This window comes from Hesperophylax consimilis, chromosome 10, assembly GCF_061612785.1.
Source record: "Hesperophylax consimilis isolate HC1 chromosome 10, BYU_Hcon_1.0, whole genome shotgun sequence".
Lineage (NCBI taxonomy): Eukaryota > Metazoa > Arthropoda > Insecta > Trichoptera > Limnephilidae > Hesperophylax > Hesperophylax consimilis.
In genome coordinates, this window is record NC_142845.1 from 34,597,470 (window position 1) to 34,621,965 (window position 24,496).

At 38.4% G+C, this 24,496-nt stretch overlaps 1 protein-coding gene across 3 annotated transcripts; it reads left to right on the forward strand.

Annotated features, from left to right (window-relative positions):
- Nucleotides 1–24,075, forward strand: LOC149420666 (E3 ubiquitin-protein ligase RNF25). Of its 3 annotated transcripts, XR_016302735.1 has the most exons (6): nt 1–148; nt 250–556; nt 2,667–2,885; nt 6,813–7,067; nt 20,346–22,559; nt 22,674–24,075. XR_016302735.1 is itself a non-coding variant. In XM_089636872.1 (5 exons), exons 1-5 carry the CDS (start codon nt 126–128, stop codon nt 20,577–20,579), a joined length of 1,038 nt encoding a protein of 345 aa, XP_089492998.1. In that variant the 5' UTR covers nt 1–125; the 3' UTR covers nt 20,580–24,074. The 3 variants fall into 3 exon arrangements, 2 of the variants coding, with proteins under 2 accessions (XP_089492998.1, XP_089493000.1); XM_089636872.1 differs by having other exon boundaries at nt 20,346–24,074; XM_089636874.1 differs by having other exon boundaries at nt 6,813–7,052; nt 20,346–24,074.
- The last annotated feature ends 421 nt before the right edge of the window (nt 24,076–24,496 follow it).

The following is a 24,496-nucleotide window of genomic DNA, read 5'->3' on the forward strand; positions in this document are numbered from 1 at the left end:
AAATGCAACCAAATCGATATTGTCAATTTGCCAGCTGACAGACGATTTCTGCAAATTTGCATCTGCATTGCGCTGTAAAGTTCGCGATATTAGCTTTTGCTGTAGATAACAGCCATAATATTAACATGTCGAGTAGTGTTGACGAAAGGTGCGCGTCTTTATCATACGTTAAACGTCATTTCTTCATCCCAGACAATATTGTCAATAAAAGTCTTGAATGAAAGTTGAATTCCATTTTAATTTTTTCAGGATTACGGATGAAATAGAGGCGTTGGAAGCTATTTTATTAGATGATGTGACAATCCATTGTGATGGGAACAGGCCGTACATGGTGGAAACTGTGGTCCACCCTTCTACGGGAGATGACACTGATTTGCAATACGTTTGCGTGACGTTAGAAGTGACCCTGACTCCAGAGTACCCCGACACGAGTCCTAGCGTTAAATTGAGGAGTCCCCGAGGCTTGGATGACTCAATTGTGGAGTCCATCATGAAGCAAATCCACCTAAAACTGCTTGAATGTATTGGGCAGTCTGTTGTCTTTGAATTGATCGAGGTAAATAAAAAAATGCACAATTTATGTCGTAACTTGCCGTATCTGGACTCATTTCTATCATCTATCAGATAAACAAACCATATTTTCATAAGATTTATATAATATATCTGTATACCAATCAAATCACCATTGTCTTCAAAATAACCCGAAATGGTTGACAAATCGAAAATCAAAACCATACATTTTAGTGGTTTCAAGATTTCATTATGAAGTGTGCCCCACATATAGCTTCCAATATATAAAAAACGCAATAATTTTTGTTATGTGAGGTGAGGGGTTTTATTTTTTTTATTAACCCTTTCACACCCGCATTATTGTTTCCACACATATAAAATATGTAATGCTTGATAATACCTCAGAAAATTATTTGATAATTTTTGGCATTTAATTTTAATTTTTTTTTGAAATTCTTCTATGTTAATTTGGATTAACACTGGGCGTCAGAGGGTATTTTTGAAATAGTAACGTAAAATAAACATAACACAAAAGTAATACAAATAACTGTTTCATGTCAAAAATGCACATTGACAATGTAGTGATAATCTCTAAGGTAGAAACAAATAACATTTTAACTAAAATTCATTCATAAATAAAGAAATAATCTAAGATAATAAATCTTTAAAAATTCGCCATAGTAGTCGAAAACATTTCCGTCACTACCAGTGTTAATTTGAATGAACATTGAAATTCATTTACAATATTCTGGGAAATGACTGTGATCAGTGAATTAAACTGATGTTATTATTATAGAACACATCTTAATGCGTTAAAATATTTGTAATTCGAGTAGAAAATATTGATATCTCACCTTAAATTAAGTAATCAATGACGGCAGAAATTAAATGAAACTCACAATCAGCAGATGTCAAAATATTTATCGTTGTTGTGGCGGGAATAAGGATTTCAACCCAGCGGAAAAAACAGACACCACAGAAAAGACCACAAACTATAAGAAAACGAAAACGTGGCTTTTCTAAATCGCTACAGTTACGGTAAAAAAATTTACAAAGTTCGTGTTAATTTGAATTAACACTGGGGCTGAAAGGGTTAACATACAGGCACACCAAAATGATTATGACTCCAATATATCTTCACATGATTTCAGTCCTTTTTATGTGAGCACTGTACAAGAGTGACTGGCATCCCCAATTGGGGTTATGAGGCTGGAGAATGTGGAGAAGGGAAGAGATGGTTAAGAGGATGAATGGGAAGTGCCTGGCTATCCAGCGAACCTGGTTAATGCCATTAAAAGCTGTTTTTTCTATTCTGAATGATGATCTTTCACCACAACGGGACTGAGATTAACCCTAAACCTTTCTCCTGCGAAGATCCTATAGCTTATTTTTAGGAACTAGGCAGACTGAAGACGTTTTAATAAGAAAAACGGTTAGAAAAAAGCACAATACATTGGTTTTTTACAAAATGCAAATTACAGTCTTAACTTAACTTTTCCAAATGTGGTCAAGCAACCCAAAGTATTAAATTTGCACCCAGGCGTCAGAAGTTCAATCCGCTCAGCTTAGTCCTCCATCATTGCACAAGCAACTATTTCAGTTTTTTTTATGGTATCGGTGAGTTAAAAAAATTGACAGGTTATTTGTAACCAGAACACGTCGGTCAAAAAAAAAATTACAATTCGGTTACGCTTTATGCGGACAGTTCGCGCGCTGGCGATTACGTGTAGCAGGCGAAAACAAAAAAGTCACTTTAAAAAATATATATATTGCTTTAAATCGCTATATCTCCGAAAATAATGTACACATTTGAATGAAATTTTAGCTATAAAAGTATAGTTGGGTTCTTTCCAGAGAGATTGGTATACAATATTCATATAGAAATATCGGGTGGCCATACCTTTTATGCTGTTTAAATAGAACCGACGTAAAGGCTACCCTTCTCGCTGTCGAGCACCAGTAGATTTGAATGGAAAGAACTACCTTTCGCGAACAAAGTGTGTTAATAATATGTATAATAGCCAAAAACAATACATCTTTTCAACTTAATTACTGTAAGGGCGGGTTGTTTCGGAGAATTTGAACAATTCTTCAAATTTCAAGTAGATTTCACAAGAATAAACCAACCTTATTATTGATTGTGTTTTTGTTTCTAGCTGATTCGCGAGAATCTAACCAACAAGAACCTGCCCAGCGGTCAGTGCGTGATCTGCCTGTACGACTTTACGATGGGCGATGAGTTCATCAAGACGCCGTGCTACCACCACTTCCACAGCTACTGCCTGGCGCGCCATCTGGAGGCCGGCGAGAAGAACTACCACGAGGAGTTCGACAAGTTGCCGCTTTGGCAGAAGCCCACCGCCAAGCCGTATATGGCAAGTTATTCTGACTTCAATTTAATAACCAAAACATGATATATGAACCCTTATTACGGATCATAAAAACTCTATATTCAGATTTCTTAATTGTGCCAAGAAATCCTCTACGGATTTGCTAGTAGGTCACCGCACTTGCCTCGGTTTTATGGTATTTTGAACCTTAAAATTCTCCTAGCATACTAAAATATATATTTTATTCGCTTGGCAAGGAAATAATGTATCTTCGTTTCATCTCTTGCAAATATATGTTTTTCTTATCTTTGAAAAATGCATAGCGAGATTTCGAAAGTCATAGTCAGGGGGGTATAATTCCGATCATTACAAAATTATCAATACAATTATCAATAGTGTGAATTGTCATCCTTCGGTCCAAGAGTGACAAAATGGTTGTTAGATCTAGGCAGGACTGATACAATCCAGAAATTTTGAATAAAATTTTATTTTACGTCCCTGATAACTTCGCAAGAGCGCGTAGACACAAACCATTCATTCTTCCGAGATGTAGGACTAACTTACCATCAGCAATGCCTCTCGGAAGAATGATAGGCCTTCTTAACTCACTAGCCTCTGACATCGACATTTTCCACCTGCGCATCACTAAATTTAAATTGCTAATTAGGCAATTATGATTGTATAATGTATCTTTGTTAATGGATATTTTTATTCTGTAAATATACATGTAAAATATAAATAAATAAATAAAATAAAATAAATTCCGAAATGATACTAAAAAATTTAATTTGAAATCACGGACGCCTCTATGTATCTTTATGTATCTTCGTTTTAACATGCTTATTTTAGCTAGTCTTAAATCCTGTATTCGTCTAGGATAACTTGAAACTTGTAAATTTGACTGTCCTGAAACGGGAATCCTTCCTAGTTGGACAGTCAAAATCATAAAATGTAATCAATATTATACTATAAAAAAATAAATAAATACGAGGAGTGAAAATAACAAGCACTTTCAACGATGACGAAAATTCAAACCATTAAACAAAATGACACTGGCGTCCAGGGGGGTATAACTCCGATCGAAAATATGTAATATGATTGCCTAACTATATCCACCAATGAAAAACTCTGAAAGTCAATGGAATAAACTTTTAGAGTTTTTCATTGGTGTATGGTATAATAAGTAGGCTCCGAATGAGAAATGTACTGTCTTTATATTGGGATATCTATGGTTTTTTAGGACCAATTTGTTTCATACAAAAAGCCCGAAGATATCGATATAGTGAGTGGTTTAATTATGGTCATAGTGCTGTATTTTACAGGAAATTTTCGTATGTTTTTATTGTGAAGAACCCTTATTTAGCTGGAAAATATAATAAAACTCAAGAATATTTCCGTACATCTTCATTATATTATATTTTTTTATAACATTAGATAGAAAATAAAAACATTTCTCCAAGTATAAGTAGATATCCAGGGTAGACTACCTAGGATAGGTGTATAATTTTATTTTATAAATATGTAAACATATTATCATTTTGCAAGAAAAAAAATTATACGAAAATACTGGTATTACGATGGAAGATGCTCAGAGGAACTACCGTCATTGATCCCTTCAGCACCGTTACATAATCGGGAAACACACCAAACGCGTGCCCAACATTTGTACACGATTGACATTTGTCACATCAGAATGGGTCGCTTTTACGACTCGTTCTTGAGTTCAACAGCTCGGCTGTGAAACGATTTGCTGGCCTCTATGTTTCCTCCCTCCTACAACATGGGTGTCTTCAAGACTCATGTTCACTCCTTCCTCTTCTCAAAAAAACCCTTCACACAGCATCCCCAGAGACGACATAGACAATAAGGGAAATTATTTTCCTCAGGTATGTTCAACAGTTTTATGATTTGTAAATTTTCCTAATATAAATCCTAATGTTTTCATACCCTTATTTATAATTTGTTGAATGTGGGCCGTGAAATTTAGTTTCTCATCCATTACTATGCCAAAATCTCGGATTTCTGTAACTCTTTCTTAACACAATGTTTGCGGGGGGTTTTTTAATCAATCTACGCCGTAAAGCGGGCAATTTTTATCATGTTCGCGCGCAAAATTCCGTTTCATGTAAAATAGCTATAACTTCTGAACTATTGATCACATTTAAATAAAATTTTCAGTATTTTACCTTATTCAAATTTTTTTATTATGATCTGGTCACAAATTTTTATATTTTTGAAGAAACAATTACGATATATAAGTTTAAATTTAAAAAAAACTGCACTTTGTCGTATTGTCTATTTAGTCATTTTATGCACATTCAACATAGTATATATATATTTTTAAATACAGACCACTAAACACTAATATTGTTTGAAAGTATGAAATCGTTGGAAACAATTCCCTTCATGTAAAGGTACATCATAGAATTTACACATGTACCGGGTTTCGCTAAGTATTTTGTGTACCGCGCACACACGACATCGCTTTCGCAGATTCTTATTTTTACCAGGGCCTTCAATCTTTTCCAATATATGTTTTCGCATATCCATCGATAGTCTTCCTGGAGGATCAGATTTTGAAGATTTTTTTCGGATACCAGATGTTGATGGTGTTGGTTCCGGGTCTTGACTATTATCTGACGAAATCTGATCGGCCACCCAGTGCTCTGCGATTTCCTTAAAAAATTGTTTATATTTTATTTTCCTTTCTTTTACGGAGTTGTACACAACAAATGAGTTGAATAATGCACAATTTATTATATACATCGCTAGCCTTTTTGTCCATTTGGTGGTTTTTCGTAAAATAGAATAATACGAAAGATATTGGTCTGCTAGGTCAATGCCTTTCTTATATTTATTGTAATCGATTATCATTACCGTAGTCCATTTTATAGGGTATTTTTTATGAAAAAATATCCCTTTATTATGTAACAAATAAATTTTCGAGCACAGCACACAAATACTTTGTACGAAATTTTTAAAGCGGAATGTAGACAGAAAAGAAAATAGAGAACGTCTTGAACGAAACAATATCGCTTTAAAACTGAAGAAATATAAAGATTTTAAAAAAAACGAAACATTTATCTTACAGTTATTTTATTTCAAGTGCATGTTTTATGACCACAGTCGGCCGGCTACCCGACCCAATTCCACGAATTGTCAGGTACCTAGTACACGTGTCACAAGAGCTGACGCATAATTTTTACTTCACAGAGTAACCAACATCATACGTTACTCGTAATATATTGTTACTCTAAGTGTGCCTACAACGCATTTTGGCGTCTCCCGCGCTTTACCAATAGTGTACAAATACGAAAAACGCTTTTAAGCGTCTCCCGCTCTCTACCAACAGTACGCAAAAGACGCTTTTAAGCGTCTCCCGCAAACAAAGTGTTAATTTATTTCATTGTTACATGTTCTTTATTTGCACATGTTTGCCGAGTGTTTTAATTTAAGTATTGGATTGTTGTGTTTTAATGTTATGTTTAATCTTGCTATCTTACAGCCATTGTGAGGCTGTAATCAATTGTACAGTAACAATGCTAAGCATTGATTTATAATCTCAACAAATGAAATCACAATGTTATAAATAGAATCGTTGGTTATGTATTATTTGTTATTAATTGATTATATTCTTAATAAATAAATTATAACTAAACCCAATAAGGCCAATATACAAGAATTAAATACTCAACGATTCTAGTATCTTGGCAATTACCGCCATACGTCTGCGCGGCGGTTCCTACACAGGCACACATTCCCAACATTTTGTTAACTCGTCAGCTACACCAGTCTCCCGCAACCAGCCGGGCGATATTATAGCTACAGCAACTGTTTGGTTGTGAATGAGGTTAGGAAAGCATTCAACAATCGGCGAGTCTTGTGATTTCAGTGGCAACGTACCTACTGGGTTTTATTGGGTTTTACTTGTAATGAAGCAGTTATAATAATCCTATCGCTGCTCCTCCCCAGCCGACATGCCCTGTCTGCCGCGAAGCCATATCGTGCGACTCCTCGGCCCTGAGTAGCGCCCCCCCGCCCCTGGCTCTCAGCAACGCCCGCTCCTTCGAGTTGACCAAGGAACTGCGCGAGCTGCAGAAGCGCATGGCCGACCTGTACCAACGCCAACGCGTGAAGGGGGGCATCATCGACACGGAGGCTGACAACAGCAAGCTGCTGCTTCTCACCACCGACGAGGGCGCCGCTAACAAGGTGAGGCGCATTAAAGTATGTATCTTTTTTGTTTATGATTTATTAGCATTTTTTTAATTTCACCGTTTTCAATCATTCTAAATCATTACAGTTATAAGTCATCATTGATCCATCTTTTCTTGACCCATTTTTTCATTGCATTCAGTCATTCGAAAACATCACAGTTATAAGTCACCATTGATCCATCTTTTCTTGACCCATTTTTTCATTGCATTCAGTCATTCGAAAACATCACAGTTATAAGTCACCACTGATCCATCTATTCTTGACTTATTTTCTCATTGTATCACAGGGTGATTAAGGTTGATGTTTTTATTATCTTCTTCTAATTTTTTATGGGTGACATCTTTTTTACCTTCCAAAAGCTTTGTTATATTGTTTTAAAAGACTGTCCTAAAACGGGAATTCCTCCTAGTTGGACAGTCAAAACATTAAAAAAAAACGCTTATACTGCGAGATACTGGTCTGGTCTAGAATAAACCTTTGGAAAAGTGTTTAAATCACAATACTGAAAACAACTATGTACATATTTTGCCTTGGAAAACTAAACAGCAGTAAAAAAAAGGTCACAGCCTGGTCCGTTATGCCTGAATTACACCTGCCGAGTGCTCGGTTGATGTGATCAGTACAGTCAGTACTCGGCCTAGTAGCGGGCGAGTGATTCAGGCGAGGCAGTGGATTTCTATCTGCAATATTATATATTCATTTCAAAGCCCAATGAATCGGTCGAGTTAACCCCTCCACCTGCATACTCAACTCGCCACTACTCTACTCGGTTAGTGTGATCAGCCAATTAAGTCAGTGAAAGAAATAAAATTTGAAATATTTATATATTAGTGTTTATTAGTTTGATGTTTGTTGGAAAACTCTCTTAATTTTTCTATTTTCCCCCCATCGCGAAACCATTTTAACTTTAAACCAATCTCAATGAACTGACTCGGCCACTGTCTCTTCTACATGTGATCACCTCTACTCTCCAATAAGTTGCTTGGTCGAGTAATGAAGCGAGTGACTCGGCCGAACACTTGGCAGGTGTAATTCAGCCTTTAGGACAGTTTTTATATATGTACATCCGAGGGTGGGGTGAGAAATTTCCGGCCTGACACATAGATGGCACCAGCAGGTCTAATTTTGCACTGGCATTCCATAATACTATTATTCACTAGCTTGTGTAGCAAATGTCAGGTCAAAAGCTCTGTTAGTATACCTTTGACACCCTTTCGAAGAAGACACCTTTGTCATTGTCCTGGAAATAGATAAATCGGAAAAGCGCGCAGTTATTAAAAACTTTTATTTGAAAGGTTTCTAATAATTCCTCCGTTTCAAATCAAACAAGAAATTGATTCAACTCTTAAAGACTCTTTTCCATTATGTTCAATGATAAAACAGTGGAATTTTTAATTTAAGAAAGGTTGTAAGAGCACTGATGATAAACCACACTCTGGACGCCCTTTTGAGGTAACAACTCCAGAAATAATTGAAAAAATCATGCTAGAAGATTGCAGATTAAAAGTGAATGAGATAGCTGAAGCTGTTACAATGTCAACTGTACGTGTGTGCAATATTTTACATAACCATTTGGGTATAGAAAATCTGTGTGGTAAAAGGCCCACCGCAGGACTTTCAACCAAGAATTTGGCATTGTACAAGCGGATTTTTGTGTTGATTAATAAATGTTGATGAGACTTGGATCAACCACTAATGAAAATGCACTAAATGAAAATACACTAATGAAAGTAAATGACAGTCAAAACAATGTACCAAACTGGGGAACCAATCTCAAAGACGGCAAAAACGAGGTAAGGTTATGGCAACTATATTCTAGGATACTGTCGCGCGTCGGACCTGGGGGGGCCCTGACTTTCCCTCGGCCAGCTCAGATGCGGGGGCATGAGACGTCTCTCTCATAGTCAGGGTTCGGGGTCAGCGCGAGGCTCAAGAATCCATATCCCACCGTCTACACAAAACACTCCCATACAACCGCTATCCCCAAATGAAAGAGGTTAGGTTTTTATAAATCAACATTGTATTTGAGCGGCAAAATGGACATTACATGGGTGAATGACAATAGAATACAGGTTGTTACATCCTAACTAGAATTATCATCAAAGGGTTCCCTAATCTCTCTCTGGGAAATAATTAACAGCTCTCTAGACCGACAGGCAGCGTGGACGAATTTAGGTTATTAGCGGACACATTCAAGGGTAATAGGAAATGTAAGAGACTCACAGCATGGTGTTGTCGGGGTATCCTGTTGATTGCAGGACTGTGCGCCGTGTTTCAAACAAACGGTGCCAGCCTGTCGATGTTCAAAGCGCGACATTGTCGTACATTTGGCTTCTCGACCGAGCGGTGCGAATTGGAACGCGGGCGCCGAAACGAACACACGTCCAGCTAGGTCAGAGGTCGGCGCGTAAGGAGGGGGAACGAGGAGCTCGGTCGCCGGGGGTGGGGGGAACTGTAGCGGATCTTTTGCGCGTTACGTTTGACCCAGCAACTAGCCTGATAATTCCCGCTACTCAAGTTGGCAACTGTAGGGTCTTTGCGCCTAAAATCTGTTATATGACACCTCCCCCCGCGCTCGTAAAAAGGGCGACGTGGTAATGGAGCATCAGGGTTAAAAGATCCTCTATGTGCCTCCCTTGGGGTTTTTTTTTTGACAAAACAAGAGTTGCCCTTAGTTTGAGAGACTTGGATGGCCAGAGAGATGCCTAGCTAAAACATAATGACTAGCTTATGCCATAGGCTAGGTAACAATATTTGTGGGGAGAAATGAGGAAGGGTACATAGCATGTTTGGAGCAAATAATTTTGGGGAGAGAGCAGGTGTGGAAACAACAAGTAAAATTATGCAATTAGAAAACAAAAGACATGGTTATGCAATTGAAAGACAAAAGACAACATTATACAATTGAAAGACAAAAGGGCATGGTTATGCAATTGAAAAAACAATAGACAACATTATACAATTGAAAGACAAAAGGGCATGGTTATGCAATTGAAAAAACAATAGACAACATTATACAATTGAAAAAAACAAAAGACGGAATGTTAAGGTGTGATTCTAGGGTTTCATTGGTCTGGAAGCTAAGTTTGCGTTGCGTTGGTTTTTTGGTTTCGAAGAGTTGCGAAGGAAACGAGATTTCACTGACTCTAAAAGATTACATTATCACTGTAATCTGACCCATTGAGATAACACTCAGGAGTACACTTAGGCCTTGGAAAGAACACCTTGCTTCGTTGTGGGCGTTGATGTTTGCGAAGTGGGGCTGTGGTTTGCGGGGCTGCGGCTATGGTTACAGTGGTCATTGGAGAGAGTAGTCCAGGTTCCGTAGTTATGCCAGTACGAGTCCTATGTGCTATTATGGTGGGCACGGATCGTATGTGTTGGTTATCGGAGCATAATGTAGCTCAGGATAACTTTTTAGAGATGCGCAGTTTGTGTTTACTGGAGGGGCAAAGGGTAATTATGTTTCACCCATGACCTGGTATGTGTCACTGCATGACAGAGCAAGAGACGGTATAACTGGCATTGGCATTGAGGGCAAGAAATTTGAACTCCGGGACTAGCGTGTCCGAAAGGTAGTTCAGAGTGTCATAAAGTATAGTGGGACAACTCGGCTTGCAGTGGTGTGACAAACGTCATACATATGAGTGGTATTGTCTGTGCTTTCAGGAACAAGATGGAACAAGTGTGTAGCGAGTAGTAGTCGAGGGGCCTTTGTAACCACAGCGCAGGCTGCTAGGAGGTGAGGCTCAGCTTGGCTGCTGGAGATGGCATCCGCCTGGGCTTCTTTTTAAATCCGGGGGGAATTATTATTAAAGCAAATTTCTTGAAGTTTACCTGCCTAGGGACCAATGAAGAAAAGTTTGGAGAGAAACAAAATGTGTCCAGAAAAAATAAACAAACGAGGTTTAACTGCCGGTCCGGAGAGTGACGAAGAGAGTGAGAGAGAGGTAGAGAGAGGTTCCTAACTAGTTTTGATTACATAAACATTATCCTTTATTAGGATGACTTGGCGTTTGCCGAATGACAAACTGTCTTGGTTGAAAAAACAACCGGCCTTCTTTGGCCTATGTTAACATACAGGTGGTAACATTTTCGTAGGATTTCAAAGAACAAGACAAAAAATTCGTGAACGAGTCACGGCAACAGCAGGGAAACTAATTCATGAATAAAGGTTGTCAGAAAAGACAGACGATACGCCAAGTGCGTATCATACATATTCAAAATTCATGAATGTGTTTTGTTGAGGAGAGAAAAAAAATGACAACATACGTGAAAGGTGAGGTAGGAAGCCTGTTGGTGACCGGAACAATTACCGATTCGAACTCGAAGTGAGGGCGAAATATGGTCGACAACAGATTTTCCACTTCATATATATGCCTGAGGGCTTGGGGGTAGGGAGTGGGAGGAAAAAGGACGGGAATTGAGTTACGAAATTTGCTAGAGACTGGACTAATTTCCAATTCAACCTCTATGTGAGAGTGAAACATATTCAACCAGCAGATTTCCTGACTCTTTACATTTTAATAAAGTGGATTAATTTTAAACAGTATTTGAATACACATTGTACTAAAGAGGCTAATCTTTTGCGTGTATTTGGCAAAAGATTAGGGGTCGTTTTAAACTTCTACATGATTGTGAGAAAAGACAGACCCTAGTTCCAATTTCACAAACCTGGGATTCTTCTTATTCGTTTCCCAGACGACGAGTTTAGTGGTTTTGTGCCCATCGATTAACTCCTGCGGCACTATGCCCCATAATTGACAGTGAAGCTGAAAACTAGTCCTTTTGGGATAGTAGATATTCCTGGGCTTCTTTTCTTTTTGGAAAGCAGCAAAAACAGGAAGTCCACGGGCATTGGCGTTGAACAAAGAGGTTTCTGTGAAATACTTACGTAGTTCACATATAAAGCTTGATATTATTTCGTTCGCACGATTCATGGTGAGTATTGTAACGTCTTCACGTATAGTGTACGAGTATGCAGTATATGCAAGGTACAACTCAATTATAGACAGAAGTCAAAGAGTGTAAAAAACAGTTCCTTAAAGGAGATGACGATGTCGATATTATGTCGTTCACACGAATCACGGTAAGTATTATTATTACGTCTCCACGTCTCGTGTACAGGGTTGTACACAATTATACACAAAGGCGGTTCTCATGACATGTTAATGACACACGACCAGATTATACACAAGGGCGGTACTCATGGCAAGTTAATGTCACACGACCAAATTATACACAAAGGCGGTACTCATGGCAAGTTAATGTCACACGACCAAATTATACACAAAGGCGGTACTCATGGCAAGTTAATGTCACACGACCAAATTATACACAAAGGCGGTACTCATGGCAAATTAATGTCACACGACCAAATTATAACACATGGTTATAAGTATTAAGTAATTGTAACGAACTTCTCGTGTAGTGGTGGATTTTTTAAGGATCTCTCCTATCGCGTGACAATTTTTTTACATTTAAATATAATTCAACAAAAGCTAGCAGTATCATTTGATACTGTTTGCAAAGATTTGTTAGATTGACTAACTCCGTAGCCTGGAGAGGCGTACGATGGAACAATAGAGAAGATAAACAATTTCAATGTTACTTCATTTGTTACAAGGTGCAAGATGATGGTAGGAGGTATTTCTACTTACATCGTGCGATGGGTGAGAACAGGCCCATAATGGCTTTACATACTGTTCATTGTAGCGTGCAATTGGGTTGCAAACACTTGGTTAAATGGTGAGACAAAGGTTGGGTGTTTATATTATGCAACGATGATCGAACAAAGTCCTGTTGATTTACGTTGTGATATAATTATTTGCGTTCGAAAATCAGGATAACCGTAAGGTTTTACTAACCTGTCCCGTAGGGTTGAAACGTGAGGTACGAGACATACGTGACGTAACAGTAGAGAAAAGAAATCGAGATCTCGTCATACAATAAAAGACCTTAATGGGTTTTACATACTTTTAGTTGAAGCGAATCCAGTTATGGTATGTGGTTTTATAGGACCGACATTTGGTTTTCTTTTATAAATACAATTTCCCAAAATGGATGTGTCAAAATCCGATTTTTGGTAAATGTGAGCTTGGGTAGGACGCCATCAATTTTTGAAAGGAAAAAATTGAAAAAAATGAAAAAAATTATATACATACAAAGAAGACAATTATGTGATTAATTGCTACTTGGTTCTTGCCTTTGAGACCACTATAGGGTTTTACATACTCAAGGTAACGTTGAATTGGACAAGAAAGAATTAATGGCTGTACTTGACAGGTTTTCTTTTTTTTAAAAAAAGGGTCGGTATTTAACACTTTGGAATTTACAAAATCCGAACTCTTTTGGATGGCACTCTTATGAGTGATTACCAATCGTTATTTTACAAGGAACAAAAACAAAAGTGGGGTGGTTCTTTCTAACACGACGGAGGGAACAAAATGAAACGAAAATGGGGTGACATGACATAAACATTGCATAGTGTAGAAGTTGAGAAGCAAAAGCGGGTTCGCGGCTTCCCGGCGATTGTAACTCGAAAACGTGTCTCTATTCTAAAATGATCAGTTTCAGAACAGGTGAGAAAATAAAACGTAAAAAGAGAGAAAACGATTGTCGTGAGGGAAAGAACGTTATTACAGGAATAATACTTCATGGTCATAATATGTTAATATACATTTATTTACAAAGGTAGGTTAAACTCGTTTTTGACGAATAGGTTGACATGTAGTTGACACTTTACACGCCTAATTATGGTAAGACTTCATAAGCTTACAATAGTTTGTGATAATACACAATGGGTTAGTTTAAAGTTGCTGGGGTGGTGGGGCAGTTTCAACTGTCTCCTCACTTCCAGACTTTACAATGTCCTTAATATGGTAATTACCAGTATGTTTGCCAGAGGAGTCGGACAGGTAGTAAACTAAGTCCGATATTTTTCTTACAACCTTGGCCTTGACAAAACGGGGTGCCAGCTTGGCAGAGAAGTACAGGGCTCCTTGAGAGAGGGTGTTATTCCTTCTCCAGACAACATCGCCTACATTAAAAGTGATGTGTTTCCTACGTAGGTTATATCTGTCCGCACTTTTTTGGTGGGCCAGCAATAGGGCATCAGTAACTTCACTATAAATGGCAGTAAGTTCTTCCAAACGATGAGCGTAATCAACGGCAGGATTGCTTGTGGAGGTGGTTGACGTGGGGAAATTCGTGTTCCAGTGCAATGAACCATGTACCACCTGTTCCATACCGTGTTTTAAAAAGAAGGGGGTGTAACCAGTGGATAGGTTAACAGTGTTATTCATGGCAGCTTGAATTTTATCTAAATTCTTACACCAATTACGTTGGTCTTTGTCAACCAAAATGGCCAGAGCTGTGTTAATAGTCTGGTTATACCTTTCGACAGTGTTATTTTGGGGAGTGTACAAGGTATTATAATAAATATCTTTAATCCCGTATTTAGCAAGGAAATCTTTAAATTCTTGTGCTATAAACTGTTTTCCGTTGTCAACTATTACGGTTTTGGGTGTTCCGTAGGGTATGAAAATGTGTTTTTCCACAAGTTTGACAATGGCGGCGGCGTTGGCTCTTTTTAAGGGGAAGATCCAACAAAATTTGGTAAAGATATCCACAATGCTGAGTATATGCATGTGTCCAGAATAACTCCTGGGAAAAGGTCCGACGAGGTCCATAGATAACGATTGGAGGGGTCTATCAGCACGTTTGGGTTTTCCCATTAGGCCGGCAGGGGGTGCCGTACTATGTTTGTAAGCTTTACATGTTTCACATTTGGAGATGTAGTTGCGAACTTGCTTGAAAAGACCAGGCCAGTAATACTTCAAGGAAATCTTTTTATACGTCTTGAAGGTTCCTGGGTGTATAGAGTCGGGGGCACTATGATTGTTGATGATTACTTGTTTTCTCTTTTCGAGGGGCACAACGAGTTTCCAAGAGTAATCTTCAAGGATGGACAGTGGGGCCTTACAATTGCGATATAGTTGTCCTTCTTTTATAATAAAATTGGGAAACTTTTGTTGATTGTTTTTGCATCCTTCATAGATTTTGAGATACCATTCATCTTTTGTGGATGGGGTAGAGGCAATTGTATCGATGTTTAATGTGGCAAGTTCAATTCTTGACAGGGCATCTGGGGCAATATTGTCCGCACCTTTACGGTGGATGACATCGAAAGTGTATTGGGACAAGCGAGAAGCCCAGCGAGCGAGTCTGCCGGAGGGATTACTTAGAGAGATCAACCATTTCAAACTACTATGGTCTGTGACTACAGTAAATTTGCTACCGTCTATGTAACCGCGAAAATGGTGAACAGAATCCAATACTGCCAGTAACTCTTTTTCGGTGATTCCGTAATTTTTCTCGTGTTTATTCAAGGTGCGGGAAAAATAGGCTACCGGGTGTTCGCCATCGGGGAATTCCTGAGTTAGGACTCCACCGATCCCTATGTTAGAAGCATCCGTGTGGAGGGTAAAAGGTAGTTCAAAATTAGGACAATTCAGGACAGGGGCTGTTTGAAGAGCATTTTTTAAAGTCGTAAAAGCTTCTTCGGCTTCAGTAGACCAACGAAAGTTGCTGATACCTTTACGGATACCAGTAATTTTGTTTAATGGGGCCGAAATAGTGGAAAAGTCTTTAATGAATCTCCTATAGTAACCTGTAAGTCCAAGGAAACCTTTGACTTCTTTCGCGTTTTTGGGTCGGGGGAAATTTGCCATTGCTTCCACCTTAGTAGGATCTGTTCTCAGACCTTTTTCATCGACAATGAATCCCAAATAACGCAGGCGAGACTTACAAAATTCAGACTTCTTTAAATTGATGGTTAAACCAGCAAATTTAAGTTGTTGAAAAACTTTTTCCAGCATTAACAGGTGTTTTTCGAAGGTGTCACTAACGATGATGAGATCATCAAGGTAGCAGAATAGGTTGTTGTCAACTTCAGGGCCGAATAGTTTGTCCATCAGCCTCTGTAGTTCGGCGGGGCTATTTTTTAGACCAAAAGGTAGCCTTTTAAAGTGGAACATTCCCCTACCAGGTACAACAAAAGCAGTTTTTTCGCAGGATTCCGCATCTAAAGGTATTTGCCAGAAAGCTTTGCTTAGGTCAATGGAAGAAATGAATTTGGCATTGCGTAATTTGTCTAAAGTTGCGTGAACGAAAGGCAGTGGGTACGCGTCGGCTTCAGTACAAGAGTTCAATCGTCTACTGTCGAGGGAAAAGCGTGCAGAGCCGTCTTTTTTTGAAACCAAAAGGGTTGGGTTGGTCCAAGCACTTCTGCTGGGAACTACCACTCCCATTTTCAACATTTCATCAAGTTCATTTTCTAAAAGTTTCAATTTTTGGGGGGCTAAATTGTAGTAGCGTTGCTTGATTGGTGGGCCGTTGGTTTTGATGTGGTGTTTTACCAAATTAGTTAAACCCAGTCCGCATTTTTCGAAAGATATTGATTCAAATTTGTTGATCATTTCCTTTAATTGGAGAGCCTGGTCAGTGCTTAGGTTTTCGTGAGGAATTATAGTGCGAATCTCACCAACTTGAGCGACCGGAGGTTTTTGGCCAAGAGTATTAAATACTTGTGGAGCAACGTTAAAAGCCTTCCAGAAGTCAACGCCAAGGATGAAATTCTGGGATATAGAGGGTACTATTAGAAAGTTAATTGTAACTGTGTTATTGTTACATTTAATTGGTAATTGCAGAGTACCGATGACTGTCTGGGGAGTATTGTCCGCAGTTGTCACGAGTGTAGGTTTGGAAAAAACTTTAAAACCGTTGTTAACAAAAGGCAGGTGGGCATTGTTGCCAAGGCAACTAACAGATGCACCACTATCTAGTAGTCCAGAGAAGGGGACATTGTTAACGGAGAAAAGGGCATAAGGTCTTCCATCTTTAGCTTGTTTGCAACAAACCGAAGAAACATTTAAGGTCTGGTTAAAATATTTAATGTGTGATAACCAATCAGTCCATTCCTTAGACCTTGGTACAGAATGAATACCTGAGAGGTTATTATTTAGTTTTTTGGTTTTCTTGCGTGAAAATTCGGTGGGGGTTTAGAGAAATCCACTTGAGGTTTAACAAAGTGAGGGTCTTGCAACCTTTCCATGTTATTTCTTGATTTTTTGAAAATTTCACGCAGTTCGTCGCGTGGAGGAGAACGATCCCTGGAGCGATGTCTCTTTAAGGTTCTGGGTTCTTTAGCTTCCAGAAATTTGGCCTGCTTGAAACAAGTGGTTGCTAGGTGACCTACTTTTTTGCAAAAGGAGCAAACTTTTTTGTTGTCAAATTCTGGTTTTAATCCAGAAGGACGGCTTGGTACAGTGATATTGTCCGTGGTGGTTTTGTTGTTTTTCCTGTCTTGGTGGGATTCCAAAATGAGGCAAACTTCGTTTAAATGGGCCAACGACACAATTTTCTGTGAGGTGATAATGTTTTCATATCTTTGTAGGAGGCCATCAGTTATAACTGGTAATAATTCGGCTTCCGAGACAGGGTGGGAAAGTTTGATGTTGATGGATTCGGCCCTCTCTATGAATGTTGCCACAGTTTCGTTTACTAATTGTTTAATGGATAGTAACGATAATTTAATTCTGTGTTGGGCCTCTGATTTGCCGAAGCTAGTGATCAGGGCTGATCTGAGTTTATTCCAGTCCTTGCATTTTGATTTTTGTATTCGGTGCCACGGGATTAATTCTGGAAATATTAGTTCTATAAAGTTTTTCTGCAGCACGTCAAATGGAACATTTTTAATTGAGGCCGTTTCTTCGATTCGGTCAATGAAATCCAGTACATCAGAAACACCGTTATATTTGATCTTCCAAGGAGTGAGATCGTATGTTTTTTCTTGTGCCGTGATGGGTGCATTGTCTTGTTTTACTGTAACATGTGTCCTGGTTTCTTTGTTAGAAACGGGGATTTCCAAAACTGGGGTATTGGGTGCCTTGTCTTCACTTGCAACGGATAGGTTTATTTTCCTGATGAACTTCTTGTTGAATAACAAAGCGTATGCTTTCAATGCTGACTTTGATTTGTTTAGTGGTGATATTCCTCTGTCTTTTAAGACGGCTTGTAGGTGTACTTTGGATAAGTTGTGTACATTGGGAATGACACCCATGTCCAAAGATGTAGCCATTTGATTGGAATTCATTGTTAAAGAATGGTTTAAAAAAGGAAAAAAAAGTCTTTTTGAAGAAAATTTGGCCAGGGGGACACTTTAGGATTTGCATTATTTAATTTTGTGGGCACTATTCGCACTTATATTCACTGCACTCGAGGAAAGGCACGAAAAAGGCACAAAAAACAGCACTTTAGAAGCGAAAAAACACTTTTGATGGAAAGATTTTATATTTGCTTCATTTACTGGCACTAAATCGTGAGATTGAACACACGTTCTTATTATTGCGTCGAGAAAGCACTTCTTTGCAAAAAAACACTGCACTTCTGAAGTTAATTTGAAACAATTACTTAAAATCACTTTTATAACAGTCAATGCTGAAAAAGAACAAGAAAATGGACAAACACCGTACCTATATAATTAATCGGGATAAAGAATTATTTGTGTTTTACAGGTTGTAGCTGATATACTTTTAGAAATCAGCTTCGATGGGCCGTTGGGTGTATTGTGCTTTTTTTTAAAAAAAATCACTTCCGGTGTAAAAATTGGCTTCACAGTTCTAAATCCTGACTGTTATTATTACGGTGCAATTTATGCCGAAATTAAAACAGTGGGTTTGTTTTGTTTAAACAAAGAACACAGAATCTATGTTATTGAAGAAACATTATGTTCAAACTTTCGTTATCACAGCATTTTGGCGGGAATTTCGCGCGTCTCTTTTATTCGTTCGAGAGGATTCCTACCGTTATTTTTTCGCGGCAAAATGCGCTTGACAACAAACAAAAGTTCTCGCGGCGAAAATGCGCTTGGCAACAAAATTGCATAGTACATGTTTTCAAATTGGGGGCAATCGTAAAGGCAATTTTGTGCAGTCGGGAAGGATATGTTTAAAAAAAAATTCTGCCCTAAGTTGGTCGCCAGTGTCGCGCGTCGGACATGGGGGGGCCCTGACTTTCCCTCGGCCAGCTCAGATGCGGGGGCATGAGACGTCTCTCTCATAGTCAGGGTTCGGGGTCAGCGCGAGGCTCAAGAATCCATATCCCACCGTCTACACAAAACACTCCCATACAACCGCTATCCCCAAATGAAAGAGGTTAGGTTTTTATAAATCAACATTGTATTTGAGCGGCAAAATGGACATTACATGGGTGAATGACAATAGAATACAGGTTGTTACATCCTAACTAGAATTATCATCAAAGGGTTCCCTAATCTCTCTCTGGGAAATAATTAACAGCTCTCTAGACCGACAGGCAGCGTGGACGAATTTAGGTTATTAGCGGACACATTCAAGGGTAATAGGAAATGTAAGAGACTCACAGCATGGTGTTGTCGGGGTATCCTGTTGATTGCAGGACTGTGCGCCGTGTTTCAAACAAACGGTGCCAGCCTGTCGATGTTCAAAGCGCGACATTGTCGTACATTTGGCTTCTCGACCGAGCGGTGCGAATTGGAACGCGGGCGCCGAAACGAACACACGTCCAGCTAGGTCAGAGGTCGGCGCGTAAGGAGGGGGAACGAGGAGCTCGGTCGCCGGGGGTGGGGGGAACTGTAGCGGATCTTTTGCGCGTTACGTTTGACCCAGCAACTAGCCTGATAATTCCCGCTACTCAAGTTGGCAACTGTAGGGTCTTTGCGCCTAAAATCTGTTATATGACAATACAAAAGGAATTCTGTTTATTGATTACCTCCAGAAGTGCATTAAAAAATTTGTTTCACCATGACAATGAACCAGCACACACTTCAGTTGTCGCAATGGCTAAAATCAACGGATTAAAATTCGAATTGCTTCCCCAATACCTTATTCGCCAGATTTAGCAGCCAGCGACTGTCATCTATTCCCTAAGCTCAAAACGTGGCTCGGAGGACAAAAATTTCAGAGCAATGTTGAAGTCATTGGCGCTATAAGCACTATGTACTTGGTATCACTGCGTTAGAGCTCCGTTATGGAAACTGTATTAGTCTTCATGAAGATTATGTTAAGAAATGAAAGCCAAAAAATTGGTGCTTTCTTTGTCATGTTGGAAACTTTTCACCCCACCCTCGTACATCCTTTGATAATTTTTTTTTTTCAAGACAGGTAAAAGGGAGCCTATGTAAAACATCTGGTATAAATCATGGGTAAAGTAGGGCTGTATCACGATTTCTTTATGTCCCCTTTGCAGTCCGACAGCTCTCCCGAGGAGTCTCCAACTGAGGAAGTGAACAGCCTGCCCAGCGAGCCTGGCGCCCCGAAGCAGGGGGAGTCCCACGAGGGCTCGGCGTCCTGCAGCCCTCAGGGCGGGCGCGGGGGCTATCGGGGCCCCTATCGAGGTTTCAACCGCAACCGGGGCTTCAACCGCAGGGGCAAGGGCCGCGCCGTGCATGGGGCAAACTCGTGCGCACCAGCTACTAGATGACGATGGCTTGCAGAGAACCTCGCCCTGGTGTCTGCCACTTAGCAGACGTTGTACACCTCTTGACTAAAACACCCAATACGGGGCTACCGGTTTTACCTACCCCTCCCTTTAAACATATTTACCTTCACCATCAATTGCCGTCGTGATTGTACGGTCCAAGACTGAGGAGTGACACTGTTTGGACGGGCGGCCCGGACGGATCCCGGATCACTGCCGCTGTCTCGTGTGACGTGTTGTGTCTTCCCGACATCCGCTCAACTCATCCGATAGACCGAGGTTTCTAAAGCCCGTATCTCTATTCCGCTTTCCACCGAAGTGAGCTGTGTCGTTAAAGTCGATTTTGTGATAATAATTTTTAATATGGTATTATTATTGGTTACGCAATAAGGCTGGCTTGGCTGCTGAATTGCTCGAGAGTTTGTTGTTTGTTACGATTGTTTGTTTCCCAACCACCGACACCGTGCCCCGTATTGGATTTTAGTCAATGTTTACACACTCTAATTATAATAACTTATTGTCACTTTGTCTACATTCCTAGTCACCTGAAGCCACTGCTTTAGCTAATATTATACCAATATATGCCATTAATCTATAAACTAACTTAATGTTGTAACCATATATTGAGTAAATGTTTTATGTGCATGTGTTTATGTATGAATTATCTAAAGTCTTTTTAGGTTAGAGCAAAATACGTCTTCTGTATTGACCTGAACTTTTCGTGTTTGCCATTCTGTCAATGTTTTTTATACAATATTTCCTGAGTAACTAGAAAATCAGTCTTTTCGGGAGTCGACTTCTTGTTTTATGAAACTAATCTCACAATACTTATAAAACATAAAATGATAATTATTGTCAAAATATGCCATTTGAAAGAAATTCAAAAAAACCACATACATATCTACTTGTCTTTTGTGAAAAATTATACCTCAATGATTCAATAGACAAAAATCGAAAACACCAGGTCTCTCTCTAATCATCTGATATAAAATAGGATCCATATCTGCTACGCTTAGGCAATTAATCTGCATTCTTCGGGATATACGTAATTACGCAATGAAACTTCAATAAACGGAGCAAGGAGATTGTGAAATAGGTTAAACCAGCTTTATACTCATGGTAGAGCAGCCACACAACACTTTTAGTTATCTCTAGGAACTGTAACACATTTAAAGCTATCTTCAAACATAACACAACTTATAATCCCCCAAATACAATTAAAACTGCACTCATAGATGTCATTTAAATGACTAGTTTCTGATAAATTTCACTATAGATACACAAACTAATACATAACGATTGAGTTCTTAAAAGAAGAGTCGTGCAATTGCGCAAACGAACTCTCTTTGAACGTGTTTCCAACAAAATGCAAAGTCACATATACTTGTACTGTAATTTCTCACAACTATGGTCCAAACACTCACGCTCACGAATTTACCAGTATTTGAAACATGAGTGACATCTTGTGAAAACTTAGTTACAAAGCATAGATTTTATGATATTGTTTTGGTTTTGCAACACTCCTTGTCCGACATATTTGTTCATTTGTCGACAGTCAGCATGGTTTGCGTATTGAATTCAATCCCACCTGCTGCTATCTTTAACATTCTCCCAATTATGATATTTTATATATTTACTACAGCAATTACCTAATGGTCTATAGTTATGTACTTCATAACAAAACTATACAGGGAGTTAAGGGACCTATTCGACTTACTTTAACCGGTGATTCCTGACATTATTTAGAGTAAAAAATGTAAATAAAATTTTAGTCTCCGGTGACATTTTTTTTTCAACTAAAAACATATAAAATCAATAGCTACTTGACAGCTAAGGTCGATTTGAGGGGATGGGCGATTATTTAGCTGAGTGATCAGTGATGACAAATGGAAGAAATTTATTTGAAAATGTTATTGAAAAAAAAAAGTCACTGTAGACCAAAATTTCATTTTCAAGTTTTTAACCTTTCCTTATCTGTGGTGTGTATTTAGGAATACCTAAAATCTGAACCCAGAATTTATTATATTTATAGATTTAATTGCTTCTAATAACTTTAATAACTCTATAAATATAATAAATTCTGGGTTCAGATTTTAGGTATTCCTCCGTTATACATTTATGCACTGAATTAAAAAATAATATATTGCATAGTTTTCAAATTCAATTAAAAATTAGAGTTTTTTGTTAAAAATCGGGAACAAATACACCAATACAATCAACCGTGTGATACTAAATACGCAAAGAGTGTGCGAGGAAATGACACGCTATTGATGTCCCGCTTTAATTCGCTATGCGGGAAAATGAGACATCCACACTTCTGCAGTTGTAGTTTTTGATTTAGACCATCAATACCTACGACCGCACAGCTGTGTTTGTGCCAGCCGCGCCGCTAGCCAGTTGGCTGCGAACCGTCGTTAGATGTGGACCCCTCGCACGTTTCTTTAGCATCTGCCGATGGTTTTTCATGTTTTCAGCAATTAAATTACAATTATTATCACTTTTGATATAAAATACATATAATAAACATAATCGATTAGCTATGAATATTCATATTTTTCCGATATTAAATCGCTTATTTTGAGATTTGTATTGACTACACAGCACCGTAACGCGTGTATTTTTTTAGCACAGTAAGGGAAAGGTTAATATCATTTTCCAATCCTTCTACAGATAATGTCTGCAAAGAAAACATTTTTTAAGGATGAGAAAGTGTATGAAATATAATGAAAAGTCAAAAAATGGATTGATTTTGAACCATAGTTATGCGAAATTACGGAATTTCACGAAGTTAATGATTCTTTTAAGAATTCTGTAAGCAAAACACTCAAAAACACTGATACCTACATGCTTTTTAATGAAATTTTTTAACAATATTGGAGCTTTGGCAGAGCTTACACCAGTATTTTATAAAATTGATATTCAATGTAAGTATCTCGCAATATTCTAATAGAATACCAAGATATCGAATATAAGGGCAGTTTTTTTACCTCCTAACAAAAAAGATACTCTTAAGTTATCAGCGAAAGTGAAAAGAAGATCTTTGTGTACTGGAACGACAAAACCTTTGCATTAAGATACGTAGCATAGATATTATGACATTATTGTATATGAAATTTACATGCGCCAAATTTTTATCATGTACCTTTGATATTAATTTTTAATACTCGAATAACATAAGGCTGTTTACTTCTTGGCGGCTAAACTCTATTATGTTCCTTGTCTTTGGTTCATGTGAGTTATATTCGTCATTGTCTCTGGTCCCAAAGTCGTAGAGGCTCCTTTGAAATTTGGTAAATGTTATTTTCGCATCGGTAACATTTTTGTGATAATGTTTAATGCACAAGTGTTGTTTATGAAGTACTTAAGTTGAGATATATTATTTATATTATAGTCTATCTTTAAATTTTAGTGAATTTATTTTTAAGAACTATGAAATTATTATTAGAATTGATTTATTTTTTATTGTAATGATAATTCTATTTTGTTGTGATTTCAAATAAATGTCTAAAGTTACCCTACAATACAGTTTATATTATTTTATTTTAACCTTATTTCTTAATCCCTGATAACATAAAGGAGGAATAATACCTTGGTGTAGCAGTTGGTGTGGCTGATTAAGAATACTCGAGTCACGGGTTCAATTCCTTAATAGCCGACAAGAAACTTCAATAAACAAAAAGATATTTTTATTAAAGTCGACATGGACAATACTATACTACTTGATAAGGTGATATTTTTATTTTGGCAAAATGTATGTGTAAGGTCGACACTGCAATTGCAGTGCTTCTTACTGTGCTTGGATGCAGTTCTTCAACACTGCTAATGCAGGGCTCTGACCCACAGGGGTTAATGCAAGGGCTCCCAACCTTTTTTCATGGACGTAAAAAGCCTAGGGCCTCGATTCTCGACGAAGTCATTCC